The sequence below is a fragment of the Aquila chrysaetos genome, chromosome 6, assembly GCF_900496995.4.
Source record: "Aquila chrysaetos chrysaetos chromosome 6, bAquChr1.4, whole genome shotgun sequence".
NCBI classification, from domain to species: Eukaryota; Metazoa; Chordata; class Aves; order Accipitriformes; family Accipitridae; genus Aquila; species Aquila chrysaetos.
Window position 1 is genome coordinate 32,124,401 of NC_044009.1, and position 26,985 is coordinate 32,151,385.

The window sequence follows — 26,985 nt, forward strand, 5'->3', positions numbered from 1 at the left end:
CTAGCAGCTTCTCACAGAAGCCAGCTCTGTAACTCCCCTGCTAGCAACACCTTGCCACACAAACCCAATACAGTACCTTAACAGTGGTTCCCACCATGCAACGCTGGCTGTGATGTTGAGAAACGAGCTCTACCGAGACTGAGGCTGCGTCTGCTCTCCACCTCTGCAGAGAAGTTCACATAGGCTCCATTATTCTTTCAAGTGACGTCTTCAAAACGCCTGTCAAGGCCCCTCACATTCAGAGTGGTTGAGACAAAGATGTGAGCATTTCCAATATCTGTGGCCTTAAAAATAGAATGGTCAAATAAGAAAATACTTAAGAAAAAGGTTTGGTGCTTACATGAAAAAGAACAGTACTTCATTCTGTTTCTAATAGAAAGAGTCACTAATCACAGTGGCACGTATTGTGGCACTGGTTCTACTTACCTGAAAGGCAATGGAAGTTTCTATTGCAACGACCAGTAACAGCTTGGGGTATGGCATAAAGGGAAATAATTAAAAGGCACATTTGACTATATAACAATAAACTCTAGTTTGATGGTTACTGGTTCAACAAGCATTAATATCCAGAACACAAACTCTTCCTACCTAAGTTTAAGGAGTAAATTTTCTGAGTGGAACAGCTTGCAAAAGTTTACAAGGAGGGGGGGAAGAAAAGAGAGAAAGGCATCAAGGTCTTCAACCTAGGGGGAAAAAAAAAAAAGTGGTTTATTTTGTAAGGTCGCTATGTTCTGATAGACATCAACTTCAGTGAGACTTAGTAAGAACACAGCTGACCATGACTTCTGAATCAAAGGTTTTCCAGTGTATTAAGAAAGATGCTTTTTGTAATGTGAATTGCCAAGAAGATTCTCATGTCTCCTGTGTGAGCAGAAACTAAACTAAGCTGCAAGCTTTGATGAAAGCAGGCATTCTAGTGACAATAATGGGCATATTACCTATTTATCTATACATTCACTAGAAGAGAATGGGAGGTTAAAAGTATTTAGTCCACTCTCATCAGCACCAGCTGCTGTTGTGTCAGCCTTCATATCTCATGATGTCATTTAAAGGACAGCCGTCCCTCACTGCTACCAAATTACAGGCTTTCAAACTTTACATACATAATTGTGGAGAGCTGTGCTACACCATGTGATGGCAATAATAGGCCATTTTTGGGGAGAGAGGATGGTTTTACTTCACTTGTTTCTCTGAGGTATAAGTGACAGTAGAGAGAATAGATCTTTCTCACTCTGGTTTAGTCTATGCTAGGTTATATGGCTGTTTAGGTTGCATCTGCTGCCTTTCTACTCAGAACAGAAGGACTGGGTGGATGCTATCCCTTGTGCATGCTACTAGTGTATGTACCATTGCTTAAGAAACCCACTGCTCATGCTTCTCTTTGACTTTATGTAGGTTTGTTTAAAGCTAATTAATTGGTCTGAGATGTTATTGTAAGCAATAATGTTATTCTTGTCTAAATCCTTCAAACCTAGAAATGAAGTCTGAGTTACTTTGTGCTAAACTTTTTTTTTTTCCTTCTATCTGCAGAGGGTACTGCTGGCGACTGTCAAAAGATCTGAGCATTGGCTTAACTCTTCGCCCATGGTGGCCTACAGGGTTTTAAGTATTGCCAGTTTTGATTGTAGCCTGGCTACGTAAAGCCTTTTTTTCACTTTGGAATCAATCATTTGGTGACTGGACTCAGTAATGCAGACAATTTCTTGGAGTCCTATGTCTTCAAGCACTAGGAAAGGCCAAACCAGGTTCAGACAGGACCGTTCTGAACTGTCTTCTATTCGGAGAATAGTGATTTTAAGCGAGCCCTAGCTCTTTCTCTGGAATCTCCAAAATCTGCAGATTACTATTCTTTTCAGCATCTGAAAAGTCTTGTGGAAGAGCTACTTGCTGCCCGTAATGCTTTGAACAGCACCGCCTTCGGTACTGCAGGGCTCTTCTCTATGTCTCCAGCAGGGGACCTGCTTTCCAAAGGCAGCTTGGCCCACCGGCACGGACCAACGCTGCAAGGTCTTGCTGTTGCTTCCTTTTCTCTTACCCGACTCGGACGCTGTGACATTTTTCTTGAGTTGTACCCTGAATGCACGGAACATTTCCCACCGGTCCCACTGTTTATGAAAATGCTATCCTGGAAAGTTCTTCCTGTAAAAGCTGCTCATTTCAACATATTGGAGAGTGCAAGTGCGCTCTCCCAAAGTGGTAGGATTAGTGGGAAAAATTGGGACAATAACCAGGACAAAAATTACTACGATGGTATCAGATGTAAACCAGCAGTTTAGATAGTGATATGGCAGGAGCATCATAGAAATTCATGGCTGGGGAACTAACCACCCTCTACCCCCCTGCCACCACCTGCAACAACTGAGTATAGATGGAGAAGTTGGCTGTTTTCCATCAATAGTGAGTAACCCATTTTTCTGTGCTGATTGATTTGGCCTGTGCTGTTGCTGTCTTACTCAATTTTTTTTCATGCTATTGCTGGCAGGAAGGTCTTCTCTACTAACAACAAGTTTGTCTAGTCTTGGCGTTAAGCTTAATATTGAATGACAATTTAATACTTCCTCTTCCAAGTCTTGCTGACCTGTAGTTTTGTGGCAGATAATTTCTCATGTGTGTATATGAAAATATTTTAATCACCTAGCTTTTAAAAACGAGACTGAGAGGAATCATTAGTTTAGCACAAAAAAGTGGAACATTTTTTTTCTACTACTAGGAGCCTCTATACTGAGCTCAACTGTTGCTTATGAGAAAATGGGAGTTCAGTGCACAAATGATTCCATATTTGCAAGCTGTCAATATACCTTCTCATGAAATGTGAAGCAGTAGTGAGTTTATTCTTCCTTCAGCTTTTTCAGCAACACAGGAAAACAGAATTAACTTGCTTTCCTTTTTGGAATAACTTTCTGTCAACCAAAATTCTTCACTGAATAAAAAGAGGGTTATCCTGAACTGAACTAGGACTGAATAAAGTATCTAACATGTTGTGTTATGTGTATCTTTTCATAACTTTAAATCACACTTCATCATACTTCCTAACAATTTATGAGATTCAGTTCTGCTTTTGACTTTGAAAGATTTCCTGCACGCGTATTTTCATTATTAGTTCTAATTACCTTAAATTCCTGCTGTAGTAGGAAGTAAGATTTTAAAATCTATGGAAATCTTTTATTACCGCTCTTCCAGACTGCCATAAATCTTAAAATACAAAGCATTCAAAGTAGGAGTGAGATCGCAGACTGCACAAACAGCTGTCTTCTGAATTATTTCACAGTAAGTAAAATCCTGCTGATATTACACGAACACTGACACTACTAGGAGGGTGGAAAGGAAAAAAAATTACTGTACTAATATTAACAGCAGAGTTTCCTCTAACCACAGATTTTTTTAATCTCATCTTGTATAGCGGGAAGCAGTAGAGAAGTTTAACAATGATTCTTGTCTTGAGTATTTGTTTAAATCACTTGGTTCTGGTTAGCCAAGGAGAACGTTTCTCAGCTGCGTGCTGGCCTTCGTGGTGCCACGAGCCGAGGCAGCGTCCGCGCTGAGGTGACGCGGTGCGGCTCTGCTACCCTCCCTGGAAAGGGCCACTGATGTCAAGTGGCAACTTAAGCGCTTTGCAGGACTACAGCCCTCATCACCGGTGAAAACAAGTGGTGTTTTTTTTTTTTTCCTCACATCCTCAAACTAAAATACAAGTAATCTCGCAGCAGCAGCAGCGCTCTCGGCAGTAACGGTTGTAGGCTTGAGAGCCGTGCTCCGGAGATGTCTGTGTGCTTATGCTGCCGGCCTAACAGGTGCTTTCCAGCATCCCTGCCACACGATGCGGCTTCCTGCAAGCCCTGGCCCCCACGCTCAGCACTGGCGGGGTCCGGAGGGGCGCCGGGGGTCTGCCGGCGGGGCCGCGGCCTGCACACGCTCAGCCCGCCGCCCTCTGCGGCACCCCGCAGTGCCTCCCGCCGCGGAGAGCCTCGCACGGAGCCGCGGGATGAGCGGGGAAGGAAGATGGCCGGAGGTGCGGCCGGCCGGCAGGCAGGTTACCAAGCGCTGGGGGAAGGCGGCGAGCCCCCGGGGTTAGCGGGGCCGCCCCCCCCGCCTCCCGCGGGGCGCCTCCGCCGGAGACCCCGCGCTTCTCCCTCGGGCGGAGGCGCGTGAGGGGGGCGACCGCCGCGCTCGGCCGGGGGCCGCCGGGCCCAACCGCCGCTCTCCCTCTCCCCTCAGCGGCGCGGGGCGAGCGGCCGCGGCCGGCGGCGGCGCCCGCCTCTGCCTCCTCCCCCTCGGTGCCCTGCCCCCTCCCTCCGCCGGGCGGCCGGCTGCGCGGGGAGGGAGCGCGGCCGAAAGGTGTTGCTGGAAGGGGAAGTTTGAAGAAGGTCGTCGGGTGCCTGGGCGCTCCGGCAGCATCATGGCGGAGCAGGGCGACTCGCCGGTCCACGTCCAGCAGCCGCAGCCGGCGCCCGCCGCCCCGGCCGTCGGCTGGCCCATCTGCAGGGACGCCTACGAGCTGCAGGAGGTTATCGGTCAGTGGAGCGGGAGGGCGGGGAGGGCGGCGGGGGGGTGCCGCGGGGCGGAGGCAGGGGATGCCACGGCGGGATGCAGCGGCGGCCAGTCGGCCGGCTCCGGGCCTACCGGCGTTCATCCTCCCGCAGGCTGGGGCTCGCTCACTGCGGCGGATGCGCCCGGCACTGCAGTGGCGCCGCCGCCGGCTGCTGCAAACTTTATCCGCCCGGCAGCGGGCGGGCGGCGCGGCCCCGGGGGGCGGCGGCTCCTTCTAGAAACCGCCGCGCCCCGCCCGGTGCGGTGCGGCCCGGCCCGGCCCGGCCGAGGGTGCTGCCGCTGCCGCCGCCCCGCTGACCTGGGGTGCATCGTCAGCCGCCGCACCGGTGGCTGCCTCCTCAGCCCTGACCTGCTGCTCTGCGCTGGGACCTCGGCAACTCTGCAAATGCGCTCTCTGTGCTTTGTGTGTGTGTGTCTGTGGATGCACACGTGTGCATGCATCCGCTTAGATTACTCTGCATTTTTCCGGTGGTTTCATGGGGGAGGTAAATCTCTCCCCTAGATCTGCTACTATCGTGGTGACTTCCTTTTAATTTTATTTTTATGTATATATTTTTAAACCCTTTCCTCTTCTCCCTCACTGTTTAATCTTGCCCCCATCTCCTTGTGCCCTTCGGCCCAGCTCCCCGTGTCCGTCGGTGGCACATAAGGCCAGGGGGGGATTAGAGCTTCGTTTCACCCCAGCCAACCTGCTTTTCTGCCGGTTTGCCGTGTGAGGTTTAACCCGTCTGCCGCCTCCCTTCCCGAGTCCCTGTAGGTAGGGCGCTTTCTGGTGGTGTGCTTCAGTGCTTTGTTCATGTGTCCAGCTAATGCAGATCAGATGTGTTCAGTCTCCATCCCCTATATTTGGGTTGGATTATTTTGAATTTTGCTGTGTGAAAAGGTGACTGTTGTTAACAGTATGTGTGATGGAAAGTTTTTCATCTCCTGACCTAGATGTTGCTTGTTGCTAATGAACTACTTTGGGAAAACTTGCTTTTATTTGTATGTAGCATTCTAAACCTCCAGCAAATACTGCAGATGGCAAAGGCCAGCTCTAAGACTGTGATAGCTATTGCTTATGAATGAGACCTGGATTTTTTTAATTTGAGTGAAGTCTTGCCTGCTCATGCTGTTGGTTATCTTCAGCATTACACACCAATTGCTAATTGTCAGGCTGATGACAACCAGAACTGCATGTTATTGATCTGGATTGCAAGTTGGGTGTACTCAGCTTCATCATTAAGCTTTTTATTTTCCACAGACAGAAACAAAATAGCTGAGAAAAGTACTTCTTCCTTAAAATGGGACGGGTTGCTGTTGGCCCAGGTGGTGCCTTTGTGTTTCTGTTTGCACTTCCTAGGCTGTGAAAAGGGGCTGAGGAGGGATGAGAGTTCAGGTCTCTGGAGGTGGCTGGCGTGGACCAGACTGGTGCTTAATGTCAAGCGAGTGCTGCCAGTGGAGGCCCCCCATGGGTTTGGGTTTACTGGCCAGAGGACTTTGTCTTACTCGGTCTGGGGAATGGATCAAAATTAGCCAAGTGGAAGTGATTCTACTAGCATAAGCTATATCTTTGCTGAGGAGTAAATTCCTCTTCTAAGGTAAAAAAGGCCTCGAAAGTGTTGGATTAATCCTGGTCTAGGGTGTGACATGAGTCATATGAGTTATTTAAGTAGTAGTTATTTTCTTTTGCAGTACCTGTAGAATGCCTGGGTGAGAGTTTAATTTAGAAACTCCCCCCCGAAAAGCTTGTATCTTTTGATATGTAAAATGTATTTCTAAATATTTATGTATGAGCATACATCCATTGTACAGGTGGATGCTAAATCAGAGCAGCAAATAACTATCTTTAGAGAAACTTTATTGCTAGTTACCTACTGGTGCTATTAAATGTTGATACTATTTCTTTAACTGACGTGAATGCCTAGTGAGGAAATTGAGGTCAGGTAATATTGAATCACATTCTTGGACACACTGAACTTGTCTGACTTCAGTTGAGCTTTCACTAAGCTTAAGTTGCTTATATGATTTTCGAACTCACTGAGATTTATTTTGTACCATTTAAAAATCTTTGTGCTTAGTCAAATATGTATTTTTTCATTAACACCTTGTATTTGGTGTCTTAACTTACAGGAGACCTACTATGAGATTAAATTTAGTCTTGATACTATTAAAATTAGTAAAAAACCAACCAAACACGCTCTACGCCACTTCCTCCCTCAAAACCCTCTATACATTCTATGCATTTAACCAAACGTGGACATGTTGGATGAATGTTGTTGGTTTTAATGAACCTAGCGAGGGACTCTTAAGGCATCTTTTTTATACCTGAGGGAGGAGAGAATGATACAGTCTGAACTTGGTTCAGCAGCAATTTATATCGCTTTGCATTGGCCATGCCAGGGTTAATTGCATTGTGAACATGAGTAGTTACCACTTGCTGAAACAGAGCTGTTCATCTCTGGAAAATGATACAGCTTTTTTTCCTTTTCTGTCCATTGCTTCCTTCATGATGGTTGGGAGATTCAAGTGCCTGTTAAAGAGAAAATGCTGGCTTTAAGCACTGCTTCTTATGAGATGTTATTCCAAGTTTGCTTTATTTTTGAGATGGCTAGCCAGTTCTCTGTAAACTCTTGATGTGCAGTTTCATGATACATTTAATCTGCTTTAACAGGCTGCTGTTGAAAGGATCTCATTGATCTGACAGAGAACTGGTTCTTCTGCTGGGTCAGTTTTCTGTTGGATCAGGTTCCCTATTTGACTTGCTGCATGGCTGCCTGACTGATAGATCTGATGCAAGGAAGAGGCTCTTCCATTAATGCCTATATACAAATCTTTTCTGGAGCAGGAAGAAACCATTCTGATTGCTATCTGTAAATGTATAGGGTAGAGAGTTAAGAGAAGAGGAAATTCTTACACTAATTCAGATTGATGCAAGCTGTCCCTACACCAACCCATTTCGAAGTTAGAAGGGGATTCCTAACTGTTAGGACAGGAGGATCCAAAGCAACCTTCTGGTAGGAGTTACAGAGATAAGAACTGTAATTGCTATTAAGGGAGGGCCAGATTTAATTTAGTAAAGACCTGGGAGATCTCTTTCTGTGATTTCAATACATTAAGTTAAAATGTGCAGTGGATTTTAATGTATGTGCTGGGTTTTTTTTGGTAAGCTGTATGTAACAGATTAAAAGAAAGCTAATAAAGGCATTACTGAGAGAGATGTTCTTATTCAGTTTGGGTTTATAACCAAGTTTTCTGAATAAAATAACTGAAACAGGTTTCTCTGAATTTGTCACTTACATGTGTGAGGTTTTTTCCTCTTCAGAAGCAATATAAATCTTCACAGAACAAATGTTTAAATGGTAATCAACGTAAAAACCTGAAAACTGTATAGTGTTAAAATTGTATTTGTACCTTTCAGATTGTAATGAGCCTTACATCACATGGATGAGACAAAGCAGCATTAAATCTCAGGTTTTTTTTGTTTTGTGTTGGCTTTTTTTTTTTTGTTTTTGTCTTGTTTTTAAAAAGCTTTCTTAAATTGATACGAACAAGTGGCCTTGCCTTGTTTTTGGAAAACTATGTTGGAGTTGATGTTCTTCTGCTGGATGTAACTTAACGTTTGTCAGCCTGCACTGATAATTGTGGAAGGAAGGTTCTGTTATGGAGAAGAAGTGGATTATCTCGTGATTAGGCTGGGTGCTAGCTTTCATTATAAAATTATATTTTTATCTCTTCTGCTGCAACTGATGTGGAAAATTAATTTGACTAGAAACCAGCCAGAATTAGGTGGAAAATAAAGGGTTACTTCCATGTGATGGATTATCTATATTGGCTGCAACTCATTAAAAAAGTTACCTTAGTTGAACTGAAGCTTTCATGTAGTTTTGCCTTTCTAACTTTGAGCTCAAAATTATCTTGTGGTTTGTTGCCTCATAAGGTGCAGTGTTGCCAAGTCAAATGTGTTGGGGTTTTGAGTAGAACAAGTTACCATTCGAGACTGTTCTGCTGATTTTATAGTTCTTATTGTAAGTGGCCTGACAGGCCACTCTTGCGTTAATAGCTCTGGGGTCTTTGTTGGTGTTTCTATGGTATGTTATTTACTTTTTTTCTTTCCTCCCCTGCTGCATGTGTATTGCTAATGGCTCTTTGTCTGACAGAGAATAGACTCTCCTATATTTGTTGTTATCAGACATCTTTGTAGGGAGGTCTCCGATTTTGATGCTCAGGAACTGATGTTCAAGTTTGTAAGCATGGTGTATGCTGTTTTAAAAAGCCTCTCTATAGTTAGAGGTGACATTACAGTTCTGTGTTCTGTTAATCAGACACTTGCGTCTCATTCACACTTCCCAAAATTTCTTACCCCTATGTGTAATCAGGATTGTTTTTTGAGTGGAAAAAAAAAACCCAAACAGTTGAAGGGTTTTCTTTTGCAGTAGTTTTTATGTATATGCTGCAAATTAGATCAGATTGTGCTCAGTGAAATATCACACAATAGCAGCTAAAGCTATGGTAAAGTATGATACTTGCTCTTGCAGAGATTTATTTCCAAAACCCCTGTAATTCTTGCATAAGAAGCTGCATAATTTCATAAGTAATACTTAACACTACTGAAGAACTTTATACTAAAACTTTGTGTAAAAAGAAAGATGTACGTACCTGCCTTAATCCTGCTCCAAAGCAAATTCTATTCTTTACCAATAAATCTTAAAAGTTACCACAGTAGCTAACCATATTGTACATGCACTTATTAAATATATCCTTCATAACATTAATCATAACTCAGTACAACTGTAGCTTGACAGGAAGAGTTTATTATTTTGTAAATTAAAATTTTATGTTTTGAGAAGTAATTGGTCAAGATTTTCTGTCAGCTAATAACCATTAGAAGAAACTGTAGAATTGTTAAATCCCCATTTAGTATTTTAATAAGGAGTGGCTTTTAATTCAGTTGTCAGAGTAAAGATGGTCATGGTGCAATTTAAAAATACCTTGTAGAGCGCTCACAGTGCTGTGCTGCTAATGAGGCTGTGCAGAGCTTGTAGTTGTTAATTATTTGCCTTGTCTCCACGTGATAGTAATAGTGTTGGGGAAGGGAGCTCTGTCTTGGCTTTTTTGAATGAAAATGAATTTTATGCATTAGAAATACCCAGACTGGAAACAAGGCTGTAGTTTTCATTGCTTCAAAGAGGTTGGGCTTTGTAAGTGATTCAATGATCAAACTTTGTTATATAATTTAGTGACTTTTTGAAAAAAATTTAACTCATGCAATTGGAATTCAGACTTGTCAGGAAGAAAATTAATTATATTTTACAAGAACCTGAATGGTGTGAAAATAGTTCCCCCCCCCCAAAAAAAAATTATGCATAACTTGCTTTGGGTTTCTTGTAATTGCAAGTAACTATCAAATAAAGCTTATTTTAAGGTTAATTTGTTAACTGGAAGGGTAAAGGAGCATAATCAACACATCAGGCAGTTGGCTGGTGCTATGTAAGGATAATTTACAGAAAGTATGCTATGCTTTCCTGCTCTTGGAATCTGCCTAGCTCTTTTATGCTTGGCCCTCCTGTGCCTATGCTTTCTCTCTCCCTCCATCCAAGTCCTTCCTACAGATAAGGTCCAAAACCTCTGAGACCTGGAAAGTCCTGGCTCCACAGGAGTTGCTTGAGTGCTAGAAGAGGAGCAGTTCTGCTGGTGAGCCTGTGGGAATTTGAAGGGATTGCATGATTTTCATTCTCACTAAGCCTTACAACAGCAAGGCTTTGTATTTTCAAAGTGGAACCACTGCTTGTAACCAGCATTGTAGTTTGATAGCAGGGGCCAAGTTCAGACCTGGGAGAGCAATTTTAGGTTGGGTAATGTGTTGCTCTGAAACAACATTAGAACTGTTTTACTTTTTTTTTTTTTTTCTTTCTTTCAGTGAAGAATCATTTTTCCTTAGGTTAGAGACCAGTTGTTCTTTTCCAGAATATGCTTGTCAAATGGAGCTTCTCTTTGTTAAATGGAAACAAAACCACATCTGTTCTGATTGGCTTGAGGGTAAAAAACAGTGAGCTCTTCATGCAAAGGAGATGTGGGTGGCTCATATAGTGGCTACATGTGTAGGCCATATTTCATTTTTGTGTGACCCTTTTGGTTCTCTCTCTCTTCCCCCTTCGCCCCTTCCAAAATAATTCAGAACTATAAGGCACCAGTAGGTAGAAACTGGTTTTATATCCGATAATAATAGCAATTCTTGGCTGGCATTTAAAGAATGGACCTTAAAAATGAAGTTAAGTTAGTTACTCTTGTTAACTTGGGTTTGCTGAAGTCACTGGGATACTGCTGAGCAGCAGCAGCAGAGGAGCAATCTACTTGGAGAACATGGAAGATAAATATGTCACTAAGAAATTTACTGGTGCTCAAAATTAAAAGTGAGATTTCCAACCCCCCAAAGGAAATCACACATGACAGAAGTTGATACTGCTTACCCTGTGTAAATAAATAATTAGGGTTTTGAATGAGTGGATTTTTATTTATTTCTGCCTTTTGCAGCATAGCCTTGCTGGTAGGATGAAATCCTGACAGCCCTGCTAGGTTTCACTGTTTCTTGCCAGTTTTGAAGGTCTTTGGGGTTGTGTAAGGGTAGCATGGTTGAAGCTGGTGGGTGTAATCTTATCATCAAGCAGTGGCAGAATGAAGCAATGCTGGTATGAAATCCCTGAGAGAAGAATTTGCTTTAAAACTTTTCTTTTTACTCCTTACATCAGTCTCTATAGGCATTGTACTAGGTTCTGTGTGGTTGTGCGATCAACTCCATAATGGAAGCAACCAGTACATGTTGAATGGCTGTCTCTTGCCTTCTTTTGTGGGGTTTGGCTGCTGGGTTGTGTGGCGGTGGTGCAGTTCTTTCTGCCATCTGCTTCCTCCTGCACAGTGTTTCTGGCTGGAGACCATGCTGTGGTATTTAACAAGTGCCTGGGGGACTAGGAGTGCTAGACTAAAAAGATGTGGAAAAAAAAAAACCAAAACAAACCCTGCCCTGGGACAGAAAAAGTAGTAATGAGAAAAAACAGGGAGAGGATACAGGGAGAAACAAGAAATCATGTGGTACCTGACAGTGCAGGAGGAACCTAATTTTTCCTGGAACTGCTGTCAAGTCAGAGTTACTTTATGAGAGTTGGTTGCCTTCCAGGAGAGATAGATACTTGGGGGATGGCAGTAAAGGGGAAAAAGCTTAATCTTCATGGAGAAGTGTGCATGCTTCCTGGCAGTTAGGTAGACTTCAGCTGACTGGTGACTGTTTTGTAGAAAGTTTCCATGGCAGTGGTAAGATGCTGACAGTGCTGATGAAGGTGGTGGGTTTTTAAAAAGTCCCTCTGAACAACTCCCAGGTGCTATTTTCCAGGGCTGCTGTTTGTGACAGTCTTGCTGCTTGCTCCCAAGAGAAGCTCAGTGAAAAGTTTGAACACTGTTCTTTGTTAGCTGAAGTATTAAGTTTGTGGCATTGGCAGAGTTAATATTTCCAGTCCTTTGCCCCTAGGTATTTGACTAGGTATGCGACTTTACTCAACAGTTTGGTGAAACCCCAGTATGATAAATTAGCTGTCTCCATTAATCCTTTGTCTTTATGATTAAGAATTTCTGAATCATTTTATTAGCCTAATTATTCCTGTGGATGTCTAACTGCCTCTGAGGTATTCTTATCAGAAGTAAAATACAGGTGAAATATGAGGATGTCCTATAAGGCTGATGTAATTATTATGTTACATAGCTTTTAAGCTGAGCTATGCTAACACAGTTAAAGAGAAATGAGGTCTAGAAGCAGACTGAAAATTGGAAGCTTTTCTGTGTTCCTAGTCATTCTTTCAGAAGTAGTGTGAACTTCTTGATCTTGACCTTCGAGACCTTTGTTGAATGTCTGAGGGTTTTCTTAATAGGAACAAATAATTATTATAGATGTAAGTAAACTGTGTGCCAAGTATACCTGCTTTAGGGTAGTGGTACAAAAATAGTTAATGTAACTGACCAGAAAAATGTTGTGTATTTACTTATTGATCATGGTTTCTGTCCTGTAGGAGTAAGATGGACAAGATCATAAGCTTGAGCTATTGCTTTAGACTTATGAGAAGAAACATACTCAGATTCAGAAGGATCACAATTCAGTTATAAAGTTGCTTTTCCTTCTCACTTCTTTGCTTCAAAGGCATTTTATTACAGGGACTGAATTTAAACTTATAATTCATTCCTGTTAGTGTCTTGTGCTTCCAGCCCCTGAGCCACTTTAGACTAGTAATAGGAACTTCATTAGAATTAGATTAGAATCACCTGATGAAAATTTGATTATATGATAGCATTTTTATTGCTCCAACTCTTCCATTGTTTCATGAGAAGCAGGATGAGAAATAGTTAAGTTTTTTGCTTATAGTGTGTGGCCATGATGGACTCAAATTCTAACAGGCACATTCTGTTGGGGTGAACTAGCTGAAGATGCTTTGTAGCTCAACACTGCAGTATTAATTAGAGATCTTCATGACAGTGCAGTAGCAATACTGCCTTTGTTTTGGTAGATTGCTGTTCTTCATTCTCGGAAGAGAATGATGCACTATGTGGCAACATCCGGAAGACTTGGAAAATATTGCATTCATGGTATTAGAATTGTTCCAAGTGTTTACTTTCAAACTAAATGAGAAACAATAAAATATGCCAACTAAATCAACACCAGCATTTGTTTATAGTGCTACTTCAGAAACGAACAGTAATTCTCTTTTAACAGCTTTTTTTCTAGGCAGGAAATCTGGTTCAGCTTAGCAAACCTTCAACTTATCCTGCTTGTATAAGGTGGAGTGAAGCAGAATTCTTTGGAGTTCATATGATACCCTGGTGGTGTGGTTTAACCCCAGCCAGCAACTAAGTGCCATGCAGCTGCTTGTTCTACTCCTTCCTGCTTGGAGTGGGATGGGGAGGAGAATTGGGGGGGGAGGGGAGGGAAGTAAAACTTCTGGGTTGAGATAAGAATGATTTAATAACTAAAGTAAAATAAAATATAATAATAACAATAATAAAAATAATTGTAGTGAAAAGGAATATAACAAAAAGAAAAATAAAACTCAAGAAAAGACAAATCGTGCACAATGCAATTGCTCACCACCTGCTGACTGATGCCCAAGCAGTCATCTGCCCCCAGCCAACTCCCCCCAGTTTACATACTGAGCATGATGTTCTATGGTACGGAATATCCCTTTGGCTAGTTCTGGTCAGCTGTGCTGGCCATGCTCCCTCCCAGCTTCTTGTATACCTGCTTGCTGGCAGAGCATGGGAAACTGAAAAATCCTTAGCTTAGGATAAGTGCTACCTAGCAACAACTAAAACATCAGTGTGTTGTCAAGGTTGTTCTCACACTAAATCCAAAACACAGCACTGTACCAGCTACTAGGAAGAAAATTAACTCTATCCCAGCCAAAATCAGGACACCTGGTAAGGTAACTTTTGGTCCCACAGTGAATACCAGACAGCAAGTTCTTGTGTAGTTGTGCAGGGCCATTTCCAGTGTGAGTTTTGCCTTCCAGGTGTCAAGATTTGTATGTATATTGAATAATGGTTTCTGTACTGATAATGAAACAACAGGGAGAATGAAATTATCACAATCCATGTTTCTTTTCTGAAAATATTTTAACTAAAAATTAGATCTTTCAGTTCATCTTAGGGGGAAAAATATCTGGCCATGTAATGTAATAGAGTATTTAAAGACTGTAGTAGAACATAAGATAGGAAAGGGGTTTTGTTTTTATTTTGCATTTCATTAGGAAGAACTGGTTCTGTATTAGAAGAGTGCTGGAGAAAGAAGTAGTTTCCTTACATCTGTGAACTTTGAAGGAAAAGCTTTATTTCTGAGGCAGTGTCATGCACCTATATTTGGTATAAGATGCCATTGCTATTGTAGAATATGGTTCAAATTAACTGCTAGGTTAACTTTTTTCTTCCTTAATACAAAAAGGTAATTTACTTTGATTCCGTGCCCCCCTCCCCCCCCTTATAGATCTTTGTTACATAGGCAGCTGTAGCTCAAAATAGCTGTTTCTTCCAGATATGTTATTCAGAGTATGTTACTCTAGGGCTTTTCTTTGTGGTGTTCTGAAAACTCACAGCTGAATGAGGTTCGGACAGGCAGGTAAGAAGGGGATGGGAAACAGCAGAATCCTTAGTCCTGCTGGTCATGTCTCAACTTGGACAAACTAAACCTGTTCAGGGAGTCTCTCTTAACAGAGATTTTCCTCAGCTTTGTGCTTCAGGCGTGAGCCTGCAAAATTTCAGCTGTCCGTGGCCACAGACATGATTAAGGGATTGGAGCATCCTTCATTTGAGTCTGAGAGCTGGGACTATGCAGTCTGGAGAAAAGAAGGCTCAGGGGATCTTACCAATATGTATAAATATACATGATGGGAGGGAATGAAGAAGTGGGAGCCAGACTCTTCTCAAGTAGTGCCCACAGACAGGACAAGAGGCAATGGACACAAATTAAAAATTATGAATCTCAGTCTTAACACAAGAAAACTTATACTGTGAGGGTGATCAAACACTACAACAGGTTGTCTGGAGAGGTTGTGGAGCTTCCATCTGTGGAGACACTGAAAACCTGGCTGGGCAACCTGCTTTAGCTGACCCTGTTGGAGCAGGGGGATTGGACTAGATGATTTCTAGAGGACGCTTTCAGCCTAAATAATTCTGTGATTCCATGGTTTGAAACAATTTTTGGTGGTGGTGTGAAACAGCAGAAAAATACTTGGCTGGGGCTTTGTTCTTTAAAAGAGCATCTTAAATTTAGGAAGCAAATCTGACAAAAGTGTCCCTGCTAACAGAAAGGCAGATTTGGAGAATATTTGTGGATTACAAATTGGTCCCACATTGGAATTTCATTAGTGTCTTAGTTATGTCTATGTCTGTAAATTTCTGGTGAAATGGGAGCAGATAAGGGGAGTGAATCAGTTAATGTTGAGGCCTCTACAATGTATTTGGGTTTGGAGTTTTACTTAGAACAAGATACACACTAGTTCCTTGGACAAAACATCCTAGCTGTCCTTGTTTTGTGAAAATATCCGAAGACTGGTCTGAACCATTACATCTTTCAGGGGTTAGAACATGTTTCTGCTGGAGCAGAACTTCCAATTCAGGTTCCTCCAAAAGGAGTTTATTTTGCACACACAAGAGCTGCTCTGCAAAGCAAACTAAAGCTCTGTGAGGAAGATCAAGGAGAGGGTATTTGCTTCAAAACTGCCCTGTCTGCTCTAAACCAAAATGCAAATGTACAGGCAACCAAGTAGTACTAAGTGCAGGATGGTGCTCTTCTTTGAATTTCCCTCTAAGTTCAATTACTTTATCCTCTGTCAGTTGTTTCTCTGTTTTTTTCTACTGTCCTGAAATTTTTAATTTCTCGTGTGTCTGATGGGAGGCTTTGCCCCGAGTAAGAACTGCATCCTGATACGTGTATTTTTAAATTGTATTGTTGGTCTTTTTAATACTTGAGGTATTACTGTTAAGACTTTCCTGTGAAACTCTTGTGTTGACTGTTCGCTCTAGGATAAAACTCCAGACCTTTGAAACAACAAATTTGGATACAAAATTTTTAAAGAAAGAATGATTTCAGCTTTCCCTTTATTTTCTAGATAAGCTGCTTTGGTTTAAATTGAGATTTATTACCTGATGTTCTTTTGTTGTGCAGCTGAGAGAATGGTAAGGAAGTTTATTTTAGCAACTTTTCAAATGAATGTAGGAAAAAAGCTACTTTTTGATGGTGCATGTGTCTGAGTGAAGTGTTTATGCTTCTTCAGATCAGTGAAGGAAAAATGAAATGCCCTTGCTGATATGCTTTCTGGAGGGCTAATTAGGTAGAGGAGGATCTCTCAGATTTCTTGTAGAAACCCCCTCTTCTACAAAAGCCCTGGAGATTTTGCTTTTTCTTTTGATAATGGATAGTGTGAAGTGATGTGAATGATGTGAAAAATAAACTTTTGGATTAACCTCGTAAGAATAAATTTATAAGTATCCTAAAACCAAACAAAATTCACCTAGTTTTATGAAACCCTGTAAAAACAGAAACTGTCAAGACCTCTTACACATACTTCAAGGTTTTTTCTTCTGTATAACTATGAATGATGAGAAAAAGTTTAAAATAAAAAGAAAAAGAAAAAGTGAGACCTGTTAGGTCATTGATGTAGTCTTTCACCTAACCACAACATATTAAAACAGCAAGAAACTGTCTTTGTTTTACACAGGTGTTCTTTTGTATGGCTTTTGGGTCTGTGAATTTGATTGCAAGTTTTTGGTACAACTGTAACTAACAACAACAACAAAAAAATCTGAATAAAGAGGTTTACATTATTACCTGAAAATCTGACCTACATTGTGAGGATGAATGGATAATAACATGACAGACAAAACCCATTTTAGTGTTTGTAATAAATTCTTAAACCAAGTTGTATCCTTCCCTTCAACTGTTTTTCATGCCTTCTGTTGGGAAAATGCAGAATGAATAGGGATTTGTTGAATTCATTAACGTGGAGTACAGTACATCCACATTTCTCCTTATCACACAACGGCGCCAATGTGATTGTACAACAGGACCTGACTCCTGCCTGCAGTGTGCCAGCCGGGTGGCTGTGCAGCACAGCTGTGCTGCCGACCATGCTGCAAGAGCAGTGGAAGCGTGGGTGAAAAAGCCTACTGCAAGTTCTTTGGCTGTTACTTTTTCTGTTTCTTCTTCCCTGACAAATTTGCAGTGTGAGTGAAGTTGGATTCTTTTTTGTTTTGCAGAAAGCCAGTACAGATCTGATTACCAAACTAAGGTTAACTGGAGAAGGGCTCAGTTGCCTCAGAGCTTTTCTTCCCCCCCCAACCTGTGAGCTAGTTTAACAGGTAATAATACCTCTTACACATGTGCCATTATTACCTGTGGCTCAGTTCTTTGTTTTGGTCTTCTCAAGAGTCCTTTCAGAGAACCTTTAAAGACGATCCATGCTCCTGCCAGCATATTCTTTTATATCATCTAACCTAATGACAACCTAACAGAGAAGATCATCCTTTTTTTCCCCTAGGTGCTGTGCTCAAATTTATTTATTTATTTATTTATTTATTTATTTTTTTTTTTTGTCATGCCCAAAGAAAGGTGTTCCTTTAAATCTCTTTAAGTAACAGACTGTTATGTGTAATGGTACTCATTGTTCAATGGCACACGTATCTTCTAGACCCTAAGTTTGGTGAATTCACAAGTTACCTTTATATATTGATATGAAAGTGGAGGCATTTTAAGTGTTCATTAGGTGAGTACACCTAAGCAACCTTTTTGCTCTCTGACGTGATATATGCTATTTCTTGATGGCATTGAATTCCTAATTCCTGTTCTGCAACTTTTGTAAATTATAGTAAAATTAATATTGAAACGTTGTATATTTTATTTTACTCTTACGCATAACACCTTGTTTCACTTTTTTCTTTTTAACAATGGCAGCTCATATGGAAGGTAACGTGATTGAGAGGAGAGATCATTCCAGGTATAGAACTTGACTTTTCACTGCTAAGTTCAGTTTCATACTCTTTAGTTCATTAAGCTCTTAAAACGCAGTATTTTAGATTACTTCATAATCACAATCTTGGAAAAATGATAGTGAAGGGAGTATAAGTGGACTAGGTATATAGTGATGATAAGATACCGCAAGCAGACCTGAAAGCCAGGAGACTTGTGAGGAAGACCTTAAGTTCTGCAAACTGGAACAGAGATACTTTGTTTCCATGTCACATTTGATGCCCATTCAAATTGATATAGGGTAGGTTTTCAGTAGCATATTTTAGGAGAGATTTGATGTGGTTTGAGGTCAGAACTGAATGTTTTTAGGTTGTTCACTTGTTTGTTTTGCGTTCAGCTGTATTTCTTAAGTTGTCTCTGTGTGTTGGTTCTTTTCCCCCCCACTCTTCTTTTTTAGCACACATGAGCAGGATAATTTTGTGGTGTGTGAGAAGTGAATTCTGCACCAGAGGATAATATCTATTTACTCCCGAGAATCTGTTAGTCAGGCTTATCAGTCTTTTAGGGATCCTTGGCAGAGTGATGCTGGCACTAAAACGTAGTTACAATTAAAGCTTTATTTTCTTAACAAGTTATTATGATTAGTATAGCACAGAACTTATGATTAGAATGGCACAGGATTTCTACAAGCAGAATCAATATAGTACGATTTATAAGCAGTGTAATACAGAATTTATAATATGACTTAACTTACGATTTCTAATCACCAAAGTAATACAGAATTTATAATACAACTTATTATTTCTAATCACCTGGACCCTCTGCAGATTGGGTCAAATCTTAGTACGTGGTTTGCTGTAATATGACTGTATAACAGTCATAATCTAGACTCAAAAATCATATGAAAGCATATGAGTTACTCAATCCTCAGAGGAAGCAGATGACAGTGGAGGCATCCCTGGCCACCAGGGTCATGGGTCTCCCTGTCCAGCAGCAGCTCCAGTCCAAGTTCCCCACTCAGGACTTGTAACTGCTTGATTTTATGGACTTGTAACTGCTTGATTTTATGGACAGTGCTCTGTGTGCTGTTATGCTTCCCTTTTCTGTGTCAAGGTTATCACCACCACTGGGTTGACTGGGTGCCTGGGACCTTCAAGGCTTGTTAAGGAAGGGAGTAATCAGGCTGGTGCCCAGGAATCTTGAGGCTGGTAGGGAGGGGAAGAAAAAATCTGTTTTGTTTGTCTACTTGATTCACGGGATCTTCAGGGCCTGATAATAAGGGGAAAGGGAATGCATACGTGATCTGCTTAGTCATAGAGAATGGCTGCTTGCCTTGTAAATTGGTGTTAGTTATGCTAACCACATTACCAGGGGTCAGGAGCAATGGGTACCAGTCACACCAGTCTTACCCTGATACTTCTGCAAGGCAAATTTCAGTACTGATGACTGCAAATTCTGAAATAGTGGTGATTGTGGATTTTTTTTATATAAATGTTTTTCACTTATAAATAACACTTCTTGTGAAGATACTGAAATGTGCAGCAGAGCAAAAGGAATTTAATCTTGGGTAGTCTTTATAATACAGGGTTTGCCTAGACAATCCTATTTGAGTTGCTATAGTTCCCTTTCAACTTCTTTATTTAGACAACTCATATATTTTAAATGACAAGTCAGGGAGAAGATAACACCTGCTGAAAGTGGACTGCTTTTGTTTAGGTTTTCCTTACCTGCTGTGGTGCTGACATTTCCTTGGCATGGATTGCTAATGAATGGGAAGATGCTTTCATACCAGTTCTGGAAATGTACCAAGCTCCCTGCGAGCTCCAGGACTAGCATGTAAGAGGACTCAAGGCCAGGGAGTACTTAGTTAAAAGATCATTTTGGTGATGACACACACAGATGGACATTAAACTGCCTGGATGTTTGGCATCACTCCACTTTCCTTTGCAACACATCTACACTTTTCTTTCAGTGTGTGTGTATATGCTGCTTCCTGTTCAAAGACAGGCAAAAGGAGAAGCATTGTGGTTGCTGTCTGTTTCTGATGCACTTCTCAGAGTTGATCCTCAACTTTGTTAGCACCTTATTTTACCCAAAAGAGTTGAATTCCTTTCTAGGTACCTTCTTAAAAAAAGGGCAGGAACTGTGTTTTTGTTATGTGCCTTATCTTATTTTTGTGATTGATAGGGCTAAAAGTTTTCCAGTGTTGAAATGTGGGGCTGTCAGGTAGGTTGCTAACTGTGTCTCCTGCTGTGTTGTTGTCACTTTAATAATGGTAGCACAGGTGGATAAAACCATGTTCTGCACTAAATATAGTATAGTGGATTGGAAAACGGGGAAGGGAACTGGGATACTGACTGTCTTACTCCTGTTGCTTCAAACGCCAACGCTGTGTGCAATATATGACATGACTGTATGGGGTAACAGGATGTATTTCTCTAGTAGTGAGGCATGGCTTTATTTCTACTGAACTTCAACAGAATGTGTGATCTTGATCCACCTGTAAGTTATTGTTTCTCCCATATGCTTAACAAACACAGTGGCTATTTTTTTGGTGGTTCATTTATTTTACTTGTTCCAATAGAGTTGCACTAAATAAAGCCTCTCTGGCGAACGAACAAACAAACAAAAAAAGAGTCTCTCAGGCTGGGTTTTAACATCAGTAGTTGTCAGTCTCTGTTGTGAGAGCTGGGATGGGAACAGAGGGAGGGGGCAGTCGTGAGGTGGAAGGAGGTAGTGGGCATAGTCTCTGTTTTTAATTTCCTCCCTTTCCAAGCTGTGTGTTTATTGCTAAGTTTACTTGAATGCCCCAAACATAGTTAATGGTCATCCTTGGACTTTCCAATCTGATCTTAGTCTGTTGATGGCATTGTACAAAGCCGACAAGTGCTGAGCTCTGTATGACCCTAGGCAGAATTCTCCTTAGCAAGAAAGTGTCTGAAAGAAAAAGCCATCGTTTAGGCTGATACTTTATTTAAAAGCTGAACACAGTCACTATTAAATAAACCTATGTCTAATCTAAATATATCTGGTTTCACTTTCTAGCCACAGATTTCTTTAATGCCTTTGTCAGAGTAGAGCTCTTATAAAATTCTTTTAACCGTAACTGGTGGTGATAGCTGATTACTCTTCAGATAAGACAGACATTTCAGAAGAGTTCCTGCAATATAGTGTGTCTGGGCTTACTGGTGGAGGGAAGGAAGACTTTTACGTTTTCCAGATCATCAGTATAGGTACTTTCACTTTCTTGTACAGTATTGATTTGTCTTATTTCCTGAATGATTAGTTCGTGATTGATAGCTATTTGCTGTACTCTGATGCCAGAAGCCTCTGTGTTCAAGAAAGTAGATTCCTGTTCTCATGTGCTTTTGGCAGAAGAATTTCTTTATTCTGTTCTGCAGATTTGACAGGGAGTTGTAACATAGGAACATAGGAAACCTCAAAATACTTGCTATAATTTGTCAAGCCAAAACATCTGATACAACCAGTCCTTTTACTATTTTAGCAAGGGTGGTGGGTAATAAAGAGAATTGTTCAAAAAGCCTAGTCATTGCCACCTGAACCTGTTTTTCTTGTATGTGCGGTTTTATTGCTAATTGTGAATCCCCTTGCCTTTTTTTTTTTTTCTGCATGGGGAATATGATATCTGGTTAATGCTCAAGCTTGGTGTACCTTAGCTTTAATACAGGTTGGCTCAATGCTTGCATAGAAATTCTCTTGTAGATTTTCTATAACACGTAATAATTTTGACATGGACATTTAGGCTACTTCTCTAAGACTTCAGTGGGATTGCAGAAATATTTGTAGACCTTTATCATCTTTGGAGAGGTTTTTCTGGATTATTTATGCAACGTGCTTTTGAAAAGTAGTATGGGATAAGCTAGACCTCAGAGACTTTGTCTAAGCTACTCTCCCACAAAAAGGTAAATGCATGTCCTCGTTTCAGCTGGGATAGGGTTAATTTTCTTCATAGTAGCTGGTGCAGTGTTGTGTTTTGGATTTAGTATGAGAATAATGTTGATAACACACTGATGTTTTAGTTGTTGCTAAGTAGTGTTTATACTAAGTCAAGGGTTTTTCAGCTTCTCATGCCCAGCCAGCAAGAAGGCTGGAGAGGCACAAGAAGTTGGGAGGGGACACAGCCAGGACAGCTGACCCAAACTGGCCAAAGGGGCATTCCATACCAGGTGATGTGATGCCCAGTATATAAACTGGGAGGAGTTGGCCTTGGGGGGCGTGGATCACTGCTCGGGAACTGACTGGGCATCTTTTGGCAAGTGGTGAGCAATGGCATTGTGCATCACTTGTTTTGTATGTTCCAATTCTTTTATTATTATTACTGTCATTTTTTATTATTATTATCATTATTATTTTCTTCCTTTCTGACCTATTAAACAGTCTTTATCTCAACCCATGAATTTTACTTTTTTTTCTGAATCTCTCCCCCATCCCACTGGGTGGGAGGAGTGAGCGAGCAGCTGTGTGGTGCTTAGTTGCCGGTTGGGGTTAAACCATGACAATACAGAACCCAGTGATTTATAGCCATAATGATGATGTTTTTAAATGTCCAACTGCAGAACAAATTCATTTTGTATAGCTCCATGAAGAGCTAATGAGATTAATTGTTGAATGATGAAAATGCAGAAGTTCTATGTATGGGCATAGATTTCATGGAACACTTCGTGTATTTTTAGTGAATTATGTCATAAGCCTAATGGATAGAATAAACAAACTAGTATCCAAGTGAGTTATAAGGGGAGAGATTTGATCCCAGCATGAATTAAGAACACAAAGTGGGCAGGAATTGTTAGTAAATGTATTTACGTGATTACTGTGAAGTTCTTAAGAACACAAGCATTTATGTTGTGTGAAGATGGAGAGAGAAATCATGAGTTCATCTTCTGTGAAGAAAAGAAGTTCAGTTTCAGAAAGATTTAGAGTTCAGTATGGTGGTCTAAATGAGCTTTAACGAGCAGATTTATAGCTTACTTTGAACCTATGGAAGTAATATGACAGAAAATTAGTAATACTGAAAGAACTCTGGAGTATTGTGGGGTAAAAAGCTAGAAACCGAAAGAAATTAAAGGTTCTTTTTTCTCTGTTTCTTTACCAAAAGTGTTGCTTTGCCACCAACAGAATTGATTCCTTCGAGACTGAAGAGACTAGTTCTGCACATTGCCGCCATAGAATATGTTGAAGTACTGATCAGTTCATAACACATATGTAGTAATGCTGGAAGTATGCTACACAATTTTGCATGCAATATACAACATAGCTTTCAAGCTTGCATATAAGCACAGATGCTTTGTATGTTACGTAAAAAACCCCACATGTTTTTATGAGTGGAAACCTAAGCTAGATTGCATTTGTGCAGGCACGGTTTATGTGTACTAGTGCATTCTGCTCTATGCAAAAGGAATCCCGCAGTTACATTGGGTATGAGCTGCATTACCTAGGGGATTCTGTTCTTCAGAACTGGACTGTCTGAGAGATTAAATAAAAATACTTTTGTAGCTGCTTCATCCATTTTCATAGATTTTATTCTATTTAGTACTGACTTCTTTTACAGACAGTTACAATTTAGTCTTGGATTTGAGGCTGACTTAAAATTTGTGTGCCGTAATAATCTACATTTAATAGGAGGTTTCTATATGTTGGGGGAGCAGAAGAGATGTGTAAAAACACAGATTATACAGGTTGGTATCTAAGAGTTTGTATAGATTCTGAGATAAGGTATTTAGTGTTCTCCAATTACAACTGCTGTCTAACCCTTCAGATACCTAGTCAACACGTAAACTTACCATTACCAACAAATTACATCCTCCTCTTCAGAGATTAGGTAGAACCACCATGGCGTTGGGGAAGGTGTCTTTGGGTAGAGCGTCTGAAGGGACCTAGTGAGTGCAGAAATCTTTAAAATAAGTTCTTGTTGGAATACTGTAGAGTAACACTGAGCTACTAAAAAAATACTTGGTATTATGGGGTAATGAGGTTACTGTCTTGTTTTTGAGGAGAAAAAGAAAATTGAAAGGAATAGTTCTAGATATATTTTGAATAGAGTTACTGTGCTGTGATGAAAGAGTGGAAAGCGTCAGATGTTTATACATAACAGGGAATAAATGAAGTGTCACATGCTTGTATGAAGAAGGGGGTGTACATGTGAGATGCGCAAGTGATATGGTCCAGCCATCTCACCTCATTGTCTTTTTGAGACTTGACTAGTGGAGGGTAGATAAAACTAAAATGTTAATGTCAGCTGTTGATCACACTTGTTAAAAGATCCTTCTCTTTGCCAGCTGGAGAGAGGTTCTATGAGGGTTACATTCCTGTAATTAAAAAAAAAAGAGAGAGAGAGAGAGAAAAAATACCTTTATGTCAGATTTAGAACAACTTAAAGGAACTTACTTAGATGAGCTTAAATCCTGGATGAGTATTTGTGTTTGTGGGGTTTTCATATGCTTTCTGTGAAGCATGTGCGAAGTGGAATGCAGAAAACTGCATTTAGGTTTTATCCTTCAGATGAAGTGAAATGTGGCCATATGTAAATAGCTCTTGAGAAGGTTTCTGTTGCATGAACCCAGATAGTTAAAAGCAATTCTAATGGCTTTGCTGCTCTGAGGGCAGGATGGTAGGGAGTGCATGGTTCATAGCATGAAGAAATAGGTTTGCTGTAAGGGCATGCTTACACTGGAGAGGATGGCAGCAAAAATGTGAGGACAAGATGAAACTCTTGACTTGTTTTATATTGTGAAATGGAAGTAGTAGGCATCTTGATGTGGACTGAAATTGCATTATTTCACTACTAACTTTTGAAATTGGCAAAGAGAACTTGTCTGTAGCAGGAGAACAACTTTTCCAGTAGTGGAAAAACCCCATCGTTCTTACAAAGCTGCTTTTTGAGTCTTACCACTGGTAATCCTTTGTTTTGTTCTTTTGCAGGAGACAGCTGGATGTAAAGGCTTCATGGTTTGTCCAACCTGAGCTTTCATTATACTAGATCAGTTTTCTAAATAGAGACTGGATGCTAAAACCAGTCTGTGCTTTGGTTGTGGTATAGTTAGTATGTTCTCTCCAGGATTTTGTAAGACTCGTAAGGCTCAGCATACCTGAAGAGGTCATGCCTTCTAACAATGAATGGTTGACTGTAATCTATTCTATGCAATCATTTTCTGTGACCCTAATTTGTTATGTTAAATAGTTGTCTGTGATAATTTTGTTTCACTGTATGATAGTGCATTACTCGTGTAGTCTGTTATCTCTCGACTGAAATGATTATCTGGGTAGTCCTGTTTGTAACAGCTACTCCTCTGGAACACTTCACACTTCTACTTGTTTAGTAGGCTAGAGAAGGGCATCTCTTTATTGACACGAAAGGAGTCTTCTGACCAGGTGGAAAAGCTGCAGATTTTCCTCATCTTTATCACCAGTTGCTTACCTGTGAGCCAGAGGAGGAGAGGGGAACATCTTTTAAGAGGAAGGAGGCATATAGCCACTAAGTGCCTGGCTCCCACTTCAGTACTTGAAACTCCTTTTTCAAACGGGTTTTATATGTAGGTCCCACTGAGAATGCAGGCTGCACAGATTGCCTTTACTATCAAAACACTGTATTGTGTTAGAGTATTCAAAAGGCAGGAGAAAGAAACCAAGTAGATTGGCTTTATACTAAACATAGAAAGCTTTTTGCATTGTCAGTGCATCATATTCTTGTGGTGAAGAATATCCCATTGCATGTCTGTCTGAGGAGGAAACACAGGAAAATGCACTGAAAGGCTTTTCATATAAATAAACTTCACACTCTGGTTTATGTCCTAAAATCTCGCATCTCTTCCTCTTTCAGTAGGCAAAAGAGGAACAGATCTTCAGCTTGTGCATAATGATAGCTCAGGATTAATTTTGCAGTCAAGAGGTTTGAAATAGTAGTAAGCACATAGTCTTTGGTTTGGGGTCTCACAGAACTTAAAGTGATATAGTGGGCTGAGGTCAGGGATGTGACAGGACTTTTTTTTTTTTTTGTAATCTAATTTTTCCAAAATGTTTTGAAGTGTTACTTACTGTCATTTTACTTTAACTTGAGGAAGCAGCCAGGATTTCATTCTGGCGTTGGCCGAATAATTTTTCTGTGTGCTTTTTCTGTTTGTCCTTTATGTGGTCTTTGTATATGAATCCATTTTGAAAGTGAAGATCTGGTTGTTTCCTACAAGTAGATAAAACTACTGGCATAGATGAAAAAAGATACATCAAGGAAAATCTTGGTCTTTGTTCCTGTATCGTTAATAGCTAAAAAAATTGGTTTCTTCCCCTTGCCTCAACCAGAGTAACGAGAGGGTTTGTGTCTTGATGGGTGCCGAATAAGAACTTCATTAAAGTGATGTAGATGAGTTTTAGCTGAGCTGAATTATGCTGACTTGGTGGTTCTTTCCTTGGGATGTCTTATTTAATTTTTAAAATACCTCTTAATTCTTTTGTTACTTATATTATTGGAATTTTCAAAGGCTTTGTTCTGTAAGCAGACAGAACAGGACATGTCAATATTTGTCTGTGACCACATCCTGCAAATACATGACTAATTAGTCCTGTTGAGACTTTTTTTTTTTTAAGATGAGCTCAGAATTTTGTAATGAAATTCATACACTGAGTTAAAAAGCTTTGTGATTTGAGTGAAAACATCATGTGAACAAACAATACATGAATATAGCTAAGCAAATAGCAATTAAAACATGGACAATAACTTTCAGTCATGAGGTATTGTCGGTGCTGTTTTCAGATGTGCAGAGGCAAAAGCTCTCAATTGTTCTTAAGTCGGCTGGTAACTGAATCCACGTTTGTAGAGCTTGACAACAAAAGGCTTTTTGTTCACAATTTGTATTCATCTAGGACATGCCAATTACCGAGCATAAATAGAACATAGTGTATGAGCAGGCCAATAGAACAGGTTCCTCAATTTGTGACTTACCAGAAAT

General features: G+C 40.6%; 1 protein-coding gene across 2 annotated transcripts in view; it reads left to right on the forward strand.

The window, feature by feature from the left end:
* Nucleotides 1–4,004: 4,004 nt before the first annotated feature.
* Nucleotides 4,005–26,985, forward strand: part of STK39 (serine/threonine kinase 39) — a 108,230-nt gene continuing 85,249 nt past the window's right edge. The window contains exon 1 of one of the 2 annotated variants that reach the window (XM_030018692.2): nt 4,005–4,511. In XM_030018692.2, coding sequence (XP_029874552.1) covers nt 4,397–4,511 — 115 coding nt within the window. In that variant the 5' untranslated portion in view covers nt 4,005–4,396. Of the gene's footprint in view, nt 4,512–4,884; nt 5,034–26,985 lie in introns of those variants that run through there. The other variant, XM_030018694.2, reaches the window with a different exon arrangement.